A 17798-nucleotide genomic window follows, 5' to 3' on the forward strand; every position below is an offset into this window, starting at 1 on the left:
GTACATAAAATTTCTTATACCTTGTATCTGTTCTTGTGTTTTGTAATTATTTGTTACATAAAATTTCTTGTACCATAATATGTTAAAAAATAAATGCTAAAATTCCTTTATAATACAAAAAACAAATACCTAAGTGTAAACAAATAAAAATTTGAATTAAAAAATTAAAACGAAAGATTCTTTTTCCTGAAAGTTGGAGCCAAAAATGTGGGTGCGCATTATACACAGGAACGCGTTATACACAGCAAAATACGGTAGTTATTAGATAAGAAACTATTGTAGGTATGAATATTCAAAGTTAACAGAAATACTTCTGAGCTTTTAATGTTGATATTTAATCAAGAGTTTCTGTGCTTTCCTTCAGATTTTAAATATATAGTATTATATGTACAATATTAATGATTGAATTACTTTTTAGATCCCAGGCTATCAGTATGTGTCACCTGACGGCAATTGTGTAGAACATGTTCAGGCTTCTGCCTTTATCCAGGTAACTTTTTATTTATAATAAAACAAAGGAAACACTTTTGAAAGTCCAGTAATGCCTGTTTCCTCATCTATAAAATTAGGACAAAAACAATACTAGCGTCCTATTTACTTTGAGTGTTATAACATTAAAGGAGAAAATTTGTTAAGTGGGTTTGAGAAACAAACTACAATTGCAAGGTGATCGACAACACCAGTAAGGTGGTTCTTTCATTCTTCCAACGTAAAACATGAAGGTTGTGAATGGATATGTTTTTGCTAAATTGGAGAGAAAATATATATTAAGATTCAATTAACTAAAACATACTTCGGACATAAATTTTAAAATTGATATAGATGATGCAATATAAGGGGTTTTTTAATGCATTTAAATTTTCCAAATATTTTCACTTAAATTGAAAATACTTACCAGCACCTCTTTAGATACCAGAGGGATTGTAAGATTTAGTAGTACATTAGCATTATTAAAGAAAATATATTTTATGTTGTGCAGAAGAAAATAAAAATTAGAACACTAATATAATAAAGCAATTATGTAAGTAGCCTGTTTTCTGTTTTATTTAACTTATTTTAGCAACCCTTTGTTGATGAAGATCCTGATAAGGAAAAAAAAATTAAGGAACTCGAGATGCTTCTTATGTCAGCTGAGAATGAAGTTAGAAGAAAGCGAGTTCCATCGGTAAGAAATAAGGTTAAATGTTTAAATTTTGTTGTAAGAATCCTTTATATGTTTTTATAGTTTTTTATCAGCGTTGACTTTAGTATTGCAACAAGTGGAAAGTATATTCAGTGTGACTTCAGATTTTACAATAATATGGACTACACATAGTCTTTCTAATTTGCAACTTTAAGGTTGCCTGATTTTGATAAGCATCTCTTTGAGCGTCTTTTATAGTGTTCTGTATTAAGATGCTTCTTGACTCATAAATGTCAAGCAGATGTAAGGTATAATCTTCGATATATGTTTTTGTGAAAATGATGTGTGGGTTAGATTAGGCTTTGGTTTTATACATTTCATGTAGTGATGGCTTTAATAGAAAAAATTAAGCTTGAAAAATAATTAAAAGATGTGTAGAGATTTATGTCCTCCAAATTACTTTTATTGTGTCTTTGAAATATTTTTCCTATTTACTATATTTAGTATGTGAATTCAGTAAATTGGAAAAATAATATTAAAGATATGGAACAAAGGAACATTTAGATTTTATGCTCTCTAAGGAAATTTTTATATGGATGTTGGGTTTTGGTTACTAGGTGTGAAAGCTATTGTCTGAGATTTGGTTGATGTGCACAACGAGGAGTATTAAATTAGGATAAATAGCAATCATTCTACCTAAGTTAAACAGGCTATGCTAGATGGATTAAAAGGAAAAAAAGTTTATACTAAATTACAATTTAAAAAATTTAATATCCTGACACTTTTACATTTAGGAAGTGGTTTTTCTTGGTTTGGGGATGAATGAGGGGACATTTAGAGGGACTGGGAACTAATACTTACTAAATCGAATAACTTGAGATCTTGAAATAGTATTATGAGGCAACTGGTAATATCTTTATACTATTTAGAGAGTATTAATAAAAATGACATTTGTTAATTATAATAAAGACATACATCATAGGAAAAGTAGTTTTTGTTTTGAAACTGCAAAAACCATGGGAAAAGAGGAAGACCTGAAGTGTACTTACTTTAAAGCTAAATTTTGGTTTTATTAAGAAGCTGTAAATAAATAGTTATGGTTAGAGAGTCACATTTGTAGGTAATTGTATTATGCTTAAACCATTTTTAATTTTTTTGATAGCTATCACTTTTTAATTTAACAAGAAAATATAACTAAAAGAATTGGCATTTTGCATTAAAAAGGAAGAAAGGTATTAATTTTTTTTTTTTAAGAACTTGCTGTCTAAAAGCCACTTTCATAAAGATCTGATTGAATAAGGAGACTGGATATTCTAGATTCTAGAGGGAAGTTGTTGCACCCAGCAGAACAGACTTCATATACATACTATAAAGATTTTATCCTTAACAGTTTTGTGATAATAATGACTATCATTTTACTGAGTATCCATTATGTTTCACTACTATAGGAGTTATATGAATTCATGGTAATCCTTATATTAACTCAAGTAGGTGGTTTATCATTAGGGATTCAGACTCAGGTGTGTGTGTAGTTACAAACCTATGGTTTTTCCAGTGATCTCCCTTTTTTAATCTTTTTCCTACCTGAAAAACTCAATTGAAATGCATATGGTTTGAAAACTGTCTCCAGAAAGTGACTGTAAACTCTATACTAGCAAAATAAGATTGCTTTAATTTCTTTTATTTTTAGGAAACTTTAAAATGGTGGAACTTGTTTTGCAACAATGTTGAAAACTTGTTTTTTCACCTTACTTAACTTGAAACTTTACGTTTTGTTACTGTGACTCTAGCATAGTTTAGCAATTTTTATTTCTGGCAGAACCACACCCAGCCTGTTTCTCAGTCTGGTGTGTTCTTTTTTTTTTTTTTTTTNCAGCTCAGCGGCTGCTCAGCTCGGGCTGGACTCGAACCGCTGTTGCTCAGAGCTCAAACTTTTGAGCGAGCTCTTAACCAACTGAGCCACTCAGCCGGCCCAGCAATTTTTATTTCTAATAGTAATAGGTACCATTTATTGAGTGCTTCCTATGGACTGGGGCAATGTGCTCTCTAGAATACTGTAGTTACTGGCCACATTTAATTTTAAATAAAATTTTAAAATTCAGCTCCTCAGTTGCACTAGCCACATTTTAGTTGCTCATCTGGTTAGTGGCTTCCATATTGAGCAGCTTCAGATGTAGAGTCTTTTTATCATCTCAGAAAGTTCTATTGCTATAACATGTAGCAGTACATACTGTTTCTTTTTTCCCCCGTGAAAAAAAGAAAAATGTTTTTTTTTCCTTGTGCTAAGAACTCTTAGGATCTACTCTTTTAACAACTTTCAAATTACATATTGTTTTTAGTCATGACTCCTCAAGGTCTCTTTTCTTGCTTTTTATTATGAGACACTAGGAAACCAGGCTCGGAAGATAAGTAAATTGCCCAGTGTCCATCTCTATAGAGAGAAAGGAAAATGACCCAGTCCCTGACTTCAGAGGATTTACTCTGCAATGGAAACAGAGACAAGGAGTGGTGATAAAATCAGTCCCAGCGTTTTATGGGAGCACATAGGAGAGGTGCCTAATTGAGATTTAGGTAGTCAGGGAAGGGTTCCTGGAAGAAACTCTGCTTGAGCTCAGTCTTGAAAGACAGGCAATGATTATATATTAGCAAAGTAGATGAACTAGGTCATTATTATAAATGGAACAGCTAAAAGTGTACAGTCAGATGGAGTATTTTCCAGTATTTGAACTGGATCTTAAATGAGGATAGCAGTTTTCCCTGTCATTAGGTTGCGGAGCACTCTTGATAAGGGAACTGCAGTATGTGCAGAGACACCCCAGGGTAAAAGACTAACTCATCGGGGAACTGCAAGTCCTATAATTGGGTATTCCCTGGGAGGAGGAAGTGTTGGGAGATGAAGTTTGAAAGGTAGAGGCCAGATTCTAGGCATTTAGACTTTATGTTGAATATATTGGGTTGTTGGAAAAGTCATGACGCATTTTTGCAACAAAAAAACAGAAAAAAATACGTCATGACTTTTCCAACAACCCAATGCATGCTTGTTTTATCTCACTATAATTTTATATATTTAAAAACAAATTTAGTTAGAATAAAGAAATATAGTCAAGATGAATTTTAATGAAATATTTTTATATCAATTTTGAGGAAAGACAGCATATTCAGTACTATATTCTTAGCTGATATGTTATGAAGAACGTTCTAGAAAAAACTTACTTAAAATCCAAATTTATGCTTACATTGGAAATGACAAATAATATTCAAATTTCTCTTATACTTTTAGCAGCCTGGAAGCTTTTCTAACTGGTCTGGTAATTTCCTCATGGATGATAGCATGACTAATACTCTAAATAGCCTCGAGGAACACACGAATGAGTTTTACAGTATGGATAAAAATCAAACTATGTCTGCTCAGCAGAATTCACCCACAAAGTTCCTGGCCGTAGAGGCAAATGCTGTGCTATCCTCTCTACAAACCATCCCAGAATTTGCAGAGACTCTTGAACTTATTGAATCTGTAAGTTTGAAATTGTGAGATTATCAAAAGCTCAATTTTAGACACATGGTTTCATGTTCAGAAACTCAATGGACACTGATCAGTTTTATGTTAAGCATTACTTTGTATTATTTAATTTTGTTTTGATATTTTTCAGTGACTTCTGGAAAATATAAATGTGTGTATATACACACACACACACACACACACACACATATCTCAACTATGAACCTTGTATAGAATTGTTAAAAATTAAAAATTTGGGGTGGCCGGTTAGCTCAGTTGGTTAGATTGCAGTGCTCACAACACCAAGGTTGCCCATTTGACCCCCACATGTGCCACTGAGCTGCACCCTCCACAACTAGATTGAAACAACTACTTGATGTGGAGGTGATGGGTCCTGGAAAAACACACTGTTCCCCAATAAAAATAAATAAAAATTTAACAGTTCATTTTTTGTTATGCAAGTTGTACAAATATGTTAGGGATAGTTGGAAACTAGAGAATGCTGTAGGGAAGAGAATGAAAATCTTCCATAAACCCAGAGTTAATAATTTGAGGTATTTCCCTTTCAGGCTATGCTCTATACATGTAAAACACACATATTCATCTATTTTTAATGCCAAATGTATACTTATATATAATGTTTGTGGATTTTTTTTCACATTATATTGTGAGCATGTCTCTTTTAACTATTTCTTAAACTTGAATTTTAATGGCTTCATAGTATTCTATCATGAATGTAACAACATTTATTTACCCACTATACCATTATTATTGGACATTTAGGTAATGTTCAGTTTATCAGTATTACAAGTTGCAGAACATATTATGGAAAGCTTTGTGCGAAATTATGATTATGTCCCTCAGTTAAATTGAATTTCTGGATCAAAATATGTGACCATTTTGAAGACGTTCCATACACATTACCAAATGATTATGTAGAATTTGATAGTATTTTTCTGATGTGAAATAGAGAGGAGGGACTTTTATGATAAATTGTATCCTTCTATAATAACTTAAAATAATGTGTTCCTTTTATTTAAAATACTTCGACAGTAAGCTTCAGCTACTGAATTAGATGAAATATTGTTTTGGGATGTTCCAAATTGGAGTTGTAGTAAAACCATAATCTGTTCCTGTCAAGTGATCTTGCTTAAAAAAGGATGAACAAGGAAAGCCTATTTCTGCTGATAAAAATGGGTAGTTAATTAACTGTGCAAGTCATCATCCTGTGTTCAAGGTCAGACTTAACTACATTGTAGCATTAACTTTAAGAATTTAATTTATTGCAGGATCCTGTAGCATGGAGTGATGTTACCAGTTTTGATCTTTCTGATGCAGCCGCTTCCCCTGTCAAATCCACCCCAGTTAAACTAATGCGAATTCAGCACAACGAAGGAGCCATGGAATGTCAATTTAACGTCAGTCTTGTACTTGAAGGGAAGAAAAATGGTTGTAATGGTGCAGACAGTGAGGCTGTTCCTTTAACATCCCCAAATGTGGCCAAGTTTAGCACTCCACCAACCATTCTCAGGAAGAAGAGGAGAATGCGAGTGGGTCAGTCCCCAGGCAGTGAGCTGAACGTTGGCGCCTTCAGCGATGGCGGTAACACAGCACTAAAGCACACACCGGTGAAAACACTACCATTTTCTCCTTCACAGGTAGTAGTGTTGTTACCATTTATGTTTCCAATGTTGATGAGCTAGATTCAATTAAATCTTTAATATCCTTACTAGCAGTTTGTTGCTTTGATATTATAGAAAAATGGGTAATGTATTTAAATATATACATGAACATGCAAGCGCTGATAAATCAGGTATCTCACAAAGTGTAGTACTTGCATTATAGTGTCTACAATTTCTAAGAGCTAAAAGGAATGTTTTAGATATGTAGTTCCAAATCTTTAATTGGACTCATGAGGAAATAGGCCCGAAAGGTAAAATGATTTGCCCAAAGTGATCTAATTGCAGAGCTCAGACTGATATCCAATTTCCTAACTGTTCAACAGATACCAGGTATATATCCATAGACAACTGCTCACTGTAAGAATTTAATGTGTCAGAAGATTTGGGGGGATGTCAGGAACTACCTACTTTTTCCTATTATTATGTCCTGGGCAGCAGATAGTTCTACTAGGGCAAACTGGACCTCTTAATTTATAGTATTCTCTTTCATAATAAACACTGTGTGCTAAACACTTTTCTTACAGCATCGCAGCAAAAATCTTTAGGAGGTAGGTGGAATGAAATTTGGAAGTTAAGCAATTTGTCCAAGGTCAGTTATTAAGAGATGGAGCTGGTGTTTGCTGAAAGTGTCCTGACAGAGGTTAAAAAGTTTTATGGGAGAAGGAGGAAGTTTAATGGTCAGATAAACCTGGAGGATGCTAGGTTTATTATTGGAGGTATTTTGATGTTAGGAAGGTGCCATTTACTTAGGCTACAATATGAATAGTGCATCCGCAACCCCACCCCTCAGAGTTACAAAGCCTCCCAAGGAACCAGACTTGGACACACTTGCAATTTTCTATTTTTGGAGTTTTGCACACTAGCAGCTTTTGTCAAAGTGTATGTAAATTCTGAGGTGGAAAGTGGCTGAGAAGGTGAGACATGATCATAACGACCTTATATCCAATGGCAAAGGGTTTGGGTTTTACCCTGTAATTAATGGGTATCACCACAGGGTTTTAAGATGGTTTGACTTCTTGTTTTAGGGTTAAGTACATTATATTGCAGATATTAGGAATGCGAAGGGAGAGAACTAGAATTCATTTGGTTATAAGTAGCCTTAAAGTAGTTTGTACTTTTTCCTACCATTGTTTCTAATCTGTTGAGTACAAAAATAAATGAGTATTTCACAACTGTATGTAAGATCTAATGAGTAAAGTGTGTCATTTCGAAAATGGACTATGTGATACCAATTTGGGCTGTGCTGAGGTTCTGAGCTGTGTTCTAAATAGGCAACTTTGCCAGACAGCTGTATTTATTTCTTATCAGCAAAGCATTATTATATTCTGTATTCAAATATTCTCATAGAAAAGGATGCCTAAGATCATTTATTAATAAAGTAATAACACTTATTTTTTTTCAGTTTCACTGATGTACAAAACTGTTACATTTAACTCAGCAGCTATTCATGGTTTCTGTAGTTTCCTATTTGATAATATACTGTTTAAAAATCTTCATACTGTGTTTTATAACTTTTGAATATTTATTAAACAACTGTTTCTTGCATGCCTATTATGTGCTAAACTGTTCTAAGAGCTGGAGAGGAGTGATGAAGCAAACAAAAACGCCTGCCCTCGTGGAGGTTAATTTTCATGGAGTGGAATGTAAATGTAGTGTTACTGGTAATCCTTTTCTAAGAAAATTGGGGAAATAATTTGAAAATTTTATTAGTTTAATAGTTATGTAAGGATTTTGACATTATAGAAATTATCTTTAAATTCTCTTCCTTTTTTAGTTTTTCAACACGTGCCCTGGAAATGAACAAATTAATATAGAAAATCCTCCATTTACATCAACCCCTATTTGTGGGCAGAAAGTTCTCATAACAACTCCTCTTCATAAGGCAACAACCCCCAAAGATCAAAAGGAAAATGTAGGGTAAGTACAAGTATTGAGTATTTGTGTTAGAGAAAACAAGAAGCACAATTTCAACAGTAGATTAGCTTTCTGTCCATTTATACATAAATCATAACCTCTATCCACGTGGGATTTAGAATTTAAAAAAAAAAAAGTCATACCCTGTACCATGGAGACCGAAAACCAGCTAAATGTAGTGTAAAACTTTGAACTCGAGCAAAACAACATTTTTAGTACTTTTTTCTACATTAGTTCTTTTTTCTATTTTAAGATCAGTGATTGAAATAAGAATTAGTTTAGGCAGGCACACTTAAAATAGTCCTGGAATGTTTAAATAAAGAAAGTGTATATGCAAGAAAAATTTAGTGTATGCTTTTATTATGGCTTTGCGTTTCTTAATTCATATGAAATCAAATTTTGACTGTAATGCAAATATCTGAATGATTGGATAGGTTTAGAACACCTACGATTAGAAGATCTATATTGGGTACCACACCAAGAACTCCTACTCCTTTTAAGAATGCGCTTGCTGCTCAGGAGAAAAAATATGGACCTCTTAAAATTGTGGTAATGTATATGCTTTATTTTTAAGAATTTTTAAAATTTTAATTAAAACAAATTTTAATATTTATTCTTGATTTTTTAAAGCATTTTTTGACAGTTCTTCACTGAAACTGATAAAAAGTTTTATCCCTTCATTTGAATTTGTGTTAATCTTTTTCCTTTTAAGTAAACTTTTGCTTGGCTTGTTTTGAATTCTTGCTTTCTTCATGTTATATCATCTAGAGAAAGCAAATCAAGTGTCAGCGGAGCCCTTTTCTTAATACTAAAAGTAACCTTTTATTAGTTTCAGTAGTGGTCCCCTGTAGTAGAATAAAATAATTTTAATATTTTCATATACATAAACACTTTCCTAATAATATTTTTGAAACTGATTGATCAGGATACCTCTTTAAGGATTAGTTTCCTCTTCTGTTCAATGGAGATCATAAAACACACCCTAGAGGGTTATTTGTGAGGATAAAAGAGATCATAGAAATAAATCTGGTGGTGCTAAGTTTCAAGTAGTATGTGCTTAATTAGTTGCTGCTGTTAAAATAATTTTAATAATAGTGGTAGCAGTAGTAGTTCATGAATAGAGGTGGGAAGTGTTATCTGCACTTGCACATATATATTGTCAACCTTGAAGTACCTTAGATGAGCTGTCGGCATTCTCATTCTAGACAGATACAGATTTCTGACAAATCGGGTTCACTAGAAATAAAATATGATTATTTAAAAATCTTGATCACTTCTAGGGTACTTTAGTTTTATGTTCTATTTTTAGACACATTTTGGGTAGATGCATTAATAAATTAAATTCTAGTTTACTTGAATTAATCCATTTTCTACCAATAGGCATGTCATTCTTTCAAATCCTCTAGTCTTTTCCCTTTTTTTAAAAATACTGTTTCAGCGTGTACATAGTAGGATCGATCAAGTCTTTTTTTCACTTAGCTCCGTATACTGCTATGAACAATTAAATTCTCTTTAGAGCTCTCTAGACTTTTTAAAAATTTATGCACATACACATAACAAAAGTGAGATCATAATTTATGTGCTATTCTGTAACCTTTTATGTTTAACTAAGTTAATAAATGCACATATTTAGCCCATAAGTTTTAATGTTTGTATAATAATCCATTGTATGGAATTACCTAATTTATTTCACTAATGAGTTTCAGTATTTTGTTACTCATTTAAAAAATTCATCTTTAATCCAACAAATATTGATTGAGTGCCTAATTGGTGCCAGACACTGGACTAGGCTTTGGGAATGTAACGTTGAACGTATTAGGTGTGGTTCCTGCCTTCATAGGGATGTGTACCCTAATTGGGAGTTAGACTAATAAACAACGATTTGAAGACATTAAAAAATTCTACAGTGCTTCAGGGTTATTTGGTCATCATATAAATTGAATAAAAATTACCGTTTTAATAATAGTGCATGAGAAATTAGGTTTTAAGTAACCTAAAGTCCTTGTCAGTTTGTTTATGTTTGGGAAGAATTTATCCATTTCCAAAATAGATCGTTTTCATCAGCAGTGTAAAATAAAAGTAATGATTTAGTAATTAAAATTTCTAACATGTCTATAGGTTCATACATTTCTTTGCAGCAAGCTGACTTTTTGCTCCTGCTCTTCCTCTAGTTATTTGCTGAGTACCTACTGTACGCTAACCACTTAGCTTCCTAGTGTATCTTACTATGAGTCAAAAGCACTTTTTAGCAATTGGCCTTGGAATTTTAATCAGGTACATCTAGATATCTGTTGTCTTCTTTTTTTTTTTTTTTTTTTTAAGTTTTTTTTTGGGGGATGGGAACAGTGCTGGGGAATTGGGGGAAGGGGAACAGACAATTTGTTGTCCTTTTGTTCTTCAGTCTAGTTGTGGAGGACGTTGCTTCACTGGCCCAAGTTGGCACCATCACCGCGCTCTTCCCGGGCGTGGCAGATCAGTCGCTGGCTTCTGGACGGCCGCTCACTGCGGCTGTTGGCCGCTCACGCTGGCTGCTGGCTACATATGGTAGCCCATGGCAACCCACTGCCACAGGGGCTGCAGCCTACGCCGGAGCTGGCGACTCATGGCAGCCCAGCTCCAGGTTGAGCTGTTGTTCAGCATCTTAGCTGTGGAGGGCAGTGTAACTGGCCCTCATATGTGGGATCTGAACCGGGGCCCTCTGGCGTCCCAAGCCAGTTCTTAACCATTGCGCCACTCGGCCGGCCCTCTGTTGCCTTCTTAATAAATATTGTTAGTAAACATTATTACTGAAAATTACTCAAAAAACTGAAAACTATGAAGGTCCTTTAAATATAAATCTATTAGTTTTGGGAGTATCAAACCTGAGAAGTATTAAATGCAACCGTTCTTTTCTTTGTCACATTAGGACAATTAAGAGAATAATTCTCAGTAGTGAATGAATTCATCTGTGTCTTAGCCACTTCTCTAGGACATTTGTATTCTTATGGGAGAAATAAACATTCCAGAATTCTTTTTAAGAACATCTAAATCTGTGTTCTTTGTGAAATATAATCCTTAAAACAAAAGCTCTTGGAGCAATACAGCTATATCGACATAATTCCTACATGCTTCAGGCTGTAGATGACAGCACTTGTAAAATACTATTTTCATTTTTAAAGTTTTTATAAGTGCTGCGAAATCTCACTTATATATGAATGCTATTCTCCCTAACTTTATTGCCCAGGAACATAAGCTGCTGGTCATTATGTACTGCCACTTTGTACTTTTACTTAGTGGAGCTTTGACTCCCTTCTTTTTTTTTTTTTTTTTTTAAGACCTTGGTTTTGGTGAGTGTTAAATTTGATATAATTTAATTTTTTTTTCTAGAAAACTAGATGAATAATATTTTGAGACCATTCATTATGCAGCCCCCATTCAAGTTTCTTTCTGTATCCTGCCCTGTCACTCTCATTGCACACATCCTCCTGTCATCCAGCCAACACGCGTGCGCGCGCGCGCACACACACACACATTCACTCACTCCTTGAAACTGTGTCTCAGCTCTCAGCTTAAGGCCAGGTGTACAGAGGTGTGGACAAAGATGACAAAGGCATGATCACTGCTCTTAAGTAGCTTACACATTTAGTGCTAAGAGAAATAGGTTAACTAGTAATTACACACTATGTAATAAGTACAATACAGAGAGCCAATACAGTCCCAATTTGTTCTATGTTTTTTTCTAGTTTTATATAAAAATACTTGAGAAATAATCTTTTTCTTTTCTTTTTAATTCTGATGATCCTAATTGAAGCAGGAACTACAATAAGTCCCCCAAAAGCAAGATGTTTGTTTAGTAACCCAGACTGAAGAAAGTGCCACGCTTCATTCACTGCTTACAATGTGCAAAATTATTTTTGTCATAAAATTGATTAGTTGATTAATTTTTTTAACATGTATCCATGGGGACTAGGAGAAAATTAAGCTAATAATGAAAAAGTATAAAAGATATGTTCAATATACAGGGAGAAAAAAGGAATTGTTATAAAAGACTTTTTAAAAACTCTTTTAAAAACAATTTAGTCACAGCCACTTGCCTTCTTGGAAGAAGATATTCGGGAAGTTTTAAAAGAAGAAACTGGAACAGACATATTCCTCAAAGAGGAAGATGAACCTGCTTACAAAAGCTGCAAGCAAGAGGTAATCTTTTAGCATTATTGTTAATAAAAGCCTTATCATGTCCAAGTGACCTTGCCATAATGTTTTTGTGAATTATTCACTCTAGCATACTGCTTCTGTGAAGAAAGTCAGAAAGTCACTAGTTTTAGATAACTGGGAAAAAGACGAACCAGGCACTCAACTATTGACTGAAGACATTGCAGATGTGCAGGTTTGTAAAGCATTTTTTTTTTCTGAAAATGGTTGTTTTAAGTCCTAGTGGTTCTTGTTTCTTATTCATTGTGTGATTAGTTCATTAGAGAGTCATAGAGAGTTTCCTTGAGTATTATTATTCTGCCTAATTGAGAGAGAAGCTATTAACTGTAGAGAGTATTTTATTTATTTCCTTGCTTTTTATATTTCTTTTGTTTTGAGAGGAGATGGCTCTTTTATGGATGATGTCCAAAAATGGTAGTTCTTAAAACTTTAAATTTCAGTATTTATCTTTGCTCATTTCTGAAATACTAATTTTACTACTAGAAATTTCTTCGGGGCCAAAAGCTTTCTTGGAGGGAAGTGAACAGGGCTTCCGTTATTGCTTACCCAGTAGTCCTTTATTTGTCTCCATTTTTAAATTACTTATTTTATTTTCCTCTTTTTTCTCTCTTAGTCAGAAAATGTATTTACAACATCTTTATTAATGATACCATTATTGGAAATACATGACAATAGGTGCAACTTGACTCCTGAAAAACAAGATATAAATTCAACCAACAAAACGTATACACTTAATAAAAAGAAACCAAACCCCAACACTTCCAAAGTTGTCACATTGGAAAAGAATCTTCAGGTACGAATTCATAAATTTATTTTAGTGATTTTGGTTGTTGTTTATACAATTATCACTTTGGACTTACTGATCATAAATTATGCTTTTTTCTTTTTAAATTTGACATTAATTATAACAGTAACTAAATAGTCACCATTATTTTGTCACTCAAACAAGACTTGGTTTTTAAGAGACTCATTCATCTGGGCACCTATAAACCAAAAAATTGGAGTTGTAGCCAGACTCTCCAGAAAACCAGGAGATTTCCTAAGCACTGTTTCATTTTTAAACTAAAAATATCTAAACCCACTTGTGGTACCTCTTCTCCTGTAACAAATAAGTAAAGCCCTAATTGCTATCTTGAAAAGGTAAGTGGTTGGAAGCACTTTCAACTTGACTTTGTTGGCATAACGGTTTCTCGTGAATTTTTTGGACTCTAAAGTTGTAAAACAAAATCTTTTTTTTCTGTCGCTGTGCATCCATTATGTAGCTGCAGATGAAGGCTGGAAATTTTTTACTACCTTACCTGAAGAATTCAACCTAGAGAATTGGAGAGTTCATTGAGGAGCAAGTTTTCTTTACACCACAATGACTGCAGCCCTAGCATTCCTGACATTTAAGCATTCCTTTAAAACATCTTTGGCATTCAAACATGGCCACCTCATCTCTGTCTTGAGCCAGTGCTCTTTTATGGATGATGTCCAAAAATGGTAGTTCTTTATAGAGAGCCTTATAGCGCATTCTGTTAATCCATTAAAAATGATTTGATTTCCAAGTGTTTAACACACAACTTTTCAGGCAAATTTATTACATAGCAGGTCATACCTATAATGTAGTAACCTTTATAATAAGGGCAGAAAGCAAATGGAATAGACATAAACTTCACTTTATGCCATGACTATATTTCCTAATTTGCAAGACATAAAGCATTTCTCAGCTCATTTTTTGAACTTACATCCTCTCTTTCAATCTTTTGTAAAATTTTGAAGCAATAAAGATTGACACTTCCTTCTATATTTGGAGGGGATGAGTTGTAGGGGCGAAACTTTTAAACTGCCTCTACAGGCCTATAAACAATATAGATAGCTAAAAAATTGACTTAAAAAAATTGATCGTAAGTATTTCAGTATGTATTTTTAAAACATAACATCATTATTTTAAAAGAATCACAATGCCATTAGCAAAACATTTTTACAATAATTATCAAATATCAAATCAGTGAAAATAATTGACTTTAAACAAAATAATTGTGCAGTAGTATGGATAATTATTTTAGTAATTTTAACTTTACTATTAATATTTCCTTCCTAGTCAAATTGTGAGTGGGAAACAGTAGTTTATGGGAAGACAGAAGACCAGCTTATCATGACTGAACAAGCAAGAAGATACCTGAGTACTTACACAGCTGCCAGCAGCACGTCAAGAGCTCTCATACTGTAACTGTTATGAAAACTGATGAAATGCCCAGCCCCTTATTATAGTCTGTACTAGATTAGATTGCAATGAAATTTTCATCAATTAATTGTTTTTAAAGCTTTAATATAGCCCTAAAACAGTTTGCATCTTTTTTTTTCATGCTGGGCCGGCAGAAAGCTAAGCCACTTAGGTAGGGGGTAGGCAATTTCATAGTTTATTTTATGAGCGATGAGATTTTTAAAAATTGTTTTTAAAGAACAAGATGGGAAAGTCATATTAGAATTAGTTCATGGATGTTTTAAAAGTAAATTCTTACATGTTTGCTACTCTCCTGATGCTGCAGTTTGTTAGAGCTAGATGTATGAGTGTGTGTGATTTCTGAAATCACTCTGTGTACGGGAAGCACCCTTGGTTTGATGAAGTGCTTTTGCCTTCGTGCTGATTTACTTAGACTCCCATTTCCAAAGAAACTCAATGGAACGGAAGTTAAAGGAAGGACAGAAAGGTGCACTACTAACTTTTGGTATTTTTCAAAAGCAGTAAAATTAACTACAGTGTTAAATGTATTTATTTGAGCATAGTACTAAAAGCAGAAAGTGTGGAAAAAGGGTTTTTTCCTTATTAGTAGAGTCAGTATTTTCCTCATAAGTCTCAGAAGAGCTGAGAGTGTTGAATGTATTGTACAGTCTGTAGGAGCAGGAATACTTTGTAAATTGGAAAGAAGTCTGTTTTTATAATTTATTTTCATTTTTAAAGCTTAAATGTAGATATTTATACCTATACAGGGTGTCTAGAAGCCAATGTTGTTTCCTGTTTTTACAGCCAACAATAGTAAAGAACAATTTTGACTTTTAAGTATGAAACAGTAAGTTATAGCTGCAAAGAATACAATATCTATACTGTATGTCACATCTACCTAAATATTGCACTATGCCCTTTAAATCATGTCGGTTATAAAGTAGTTCTAAAAATGTACTAAATAATAATTTAATGTTTTCTTTTTAAATTATATGGGGAGGGGGTCATAAAAATTAATCTGGTGATTTGTATATGTGTTTGAAATTTTTGCATTTTGTTTAAAAAAATAATATGGTACTTTGGTCCCTAAAAACAGTCTGCACTTAGAAGTTTATTATATTTACTCAGTGCTTCAGACGTAGAGAACATTATCTTTTATTTATAAAAATATTTTGTCCTTTTATAAATGTTTTGTGTTTCTCTACAGGTTACAACAGTTGCTTCAGTTGCCTGTTTTAGGTGTTTGCACTTATTTTATTTCTTCTTGAAAGAATGTCTTTATTTGCTTTTGTGTAGAGATTTATATAATTTTTTTGAGACATATAATGGTGTGCTGTCAACATAAACACTGACAGGTAAATAGAATTGTACACTGTAGTTTTAATTATTTATAATTGACACACTCTCTCCCTCTCCACTCCTGAAGTATGCTGCTATAGAAAATAGCAGAATCGGCTTGCTGCTATGAGAGAAGGAAAGAGCGACCACCACTTGCACTGTGTAAAAAGATAAAAAGCAAATGATGGCACGTTCTCAAGTTAACTTAATGGAATCAACCATTACCAGGCAAATTCTTGCAAATACCAAAATACTATGCCTTAAAACAAAAACAGCTTAAGATTTTCTGATGTTACTAGAAATGGAAATACTAAGAATTTTAATGCTCTTGACAGTAGACCTAAAAGGGTTTTAAGCCATTTAAATTCACTAGCTCGTTTTTGCATCTCCTATGTAGTGAGAAGTGAAGAAAATGTATGGTACTAAGATTATGCCTTGTTGATAACAAATAGATGAACCAATTTGAATCTTCTTAGCACGTTTGTTAAGTATGTTGATTGCTTCCTAATTAGTGAACTTCTCACAGAAATTTCACTTTGTAAAAGCAATGATTGTAGCAAAATCATACTGGATCATTTAAATTTCAGTTACCTTGAATTACTAGCACATAATGTTGTTTTTTTGGTTTTTGTTTTTTTAAATATATGTAGCCCTTAGCTGATTTGGATGTGCATAGTCTCCAATCACCGAAGTATAATATCTTAGAAGAGCTATATTTTTAAAAGCATAATTTTTCTTGAGCATTAAATTATCCCAAAGGTAATCTATTGCAGATAAGCCTGGGATTATTGGTACTTATTTGGGTTGGTAGTGGTTGAATCCCTCATTTAACTGCTTTGTTGCTTTTTTGCAAGAAGTTTTTACATCTTAAGCATGTCAGGCATCTTAAGTCATTTTTATACTGTCATGTTCATTGAACCTCTTTCAATGTGTTTTAAAAATGCCAGACATATATATAGCAGCCATACTTGCATGGAAACTGAGTACACATATATAACACTGAATTTTTGTTGTAAGGTTTTCACATTAATACAGCAATTACCCTGACTAAATTGAGTTTTTTGATGTATGGGAAAACTTTCCATTGTAAGAGAATCTTGCATACAATGTTGACTGTTAACATCCAAAATAAAGCATCTGTGTACAAGCTGACTTGGCATTGCTCATTTCACTTTGGTTTTGAGTTTTATGGCATTGACTGAACCCTTAAGGACTTAACCCAACATTCTGTTCTTAGACTTTTTTTTTCCTTCACAGGTGATTTTATCTGTTAACAAACTTGACATGTTACTGTTTACTCTTCAGCTTCACTCAGAACCATATTTTCAACTGCCTTTAGATATTTCCACATGAGTCTTCAGTCAACATTTAAATGCAACGTGTCCTCTTTTTCCCTACTGACACCTGCCCTTCCTTTGTTCTGTCTTTTAGTGGTGTTGCCTTCCCTTCCATCTTCCACTGACGAGTCTCCTGCCCCTCCCTCACCCCTCACATTGAAATCTGTTGTAAATTCTCAGCCTGCATAAGGCCAATGCTCTAGTTCCATTCCTTCATCTCTTACTTGGATTATTGCACTAATCACTCTGATCTCCATTCTATAGAACTATCAAGAAACCCAGTGACATCAGGGTGTCACCTGGGCAAGGCCAATTGTTCACCCGGTCAGGTCTATGCAGCATTACATGGCCTCGGTGAATTCATTACCATTCCAGATTTTACCTGTAGCCTTCTAGGCTCAGAAATCTGAGGGATTAACCCACCAGAAATGAGTTTACCTCTCAGTAGACTGCTTACATCAAGTGTATGAGACTGACACATGAAACTAGAATGCCAACCTACTAAGTG

At 33.6% G+C, this 17798-nt stretch overlaps 1 protein-coding gene across 5 annotated transcripts in view; it reads left to right on the forward strand.

The window, feature by feature from the left end:
- The window catches only part of MYBL1 (MYB proto-oncogene like 1), a 34933-nt gene extending 17828 nt beyond the window's left edge, over positions 1–17105 (forward strand). Inside the window, exons 7-16 of one of the 5 annotated variants that reach the window (XM_019632677.1) lie at positions 419–490; positions 1061–1165; positions 4404–4637; positions 5912–6283; positions 8079–8221; positions 8653–8767; positions 12278–12394; positions 12480–12584; positions 13023–13202; positions 14493–17105. In XM_019632677.1, the coding sequence (XP_019488222.1) occupies positions 419–490; positions 1061–1165; positions 4404–4637; positions 5912–6283; positions 8079–8221; positions 8653–8767; positions 12278–12394; positions 12480–12584; positions 13023–13202; positions 14493–14621 (1572 nt within the window). In that variant the 3' untranslated portion in view covers positions 14622–17105. The remainder of the gene's footprint in view (positions 1–418; positions 491–1060; positions 1166–4403; positions 4638–5911; positions 6284–8078; positions 8222–8652; positions 8768–12277; positions 12395–12479; positions 12585–13022; positions 13203–14492) is intronic. The other 4 variants (XM_019632678.1, XM_019632679.1, XM_019632680.1 and 1 more) reach the window with 4 other exon arrangements.
- The last annotated feature ends 693 nt before the right edge of the window (positions 17106–17798 follow it).

Source organism: Hipposideros armiger, unplaced genomic scaffold (genome assembly GCF_001890085.2).
Source record: "Hipposideros armiger isolate ML-2016 unplaced genomic scaffold, ASM189008v1 scaffold_1164, whole genome shotgun sequence".
Lineage (NCBI taxonomy): Eukaryota > Metazoa > Chordata > Mammalia > Chiroptera > Hipposideridae > Hipposideros > Hipposideros armiger.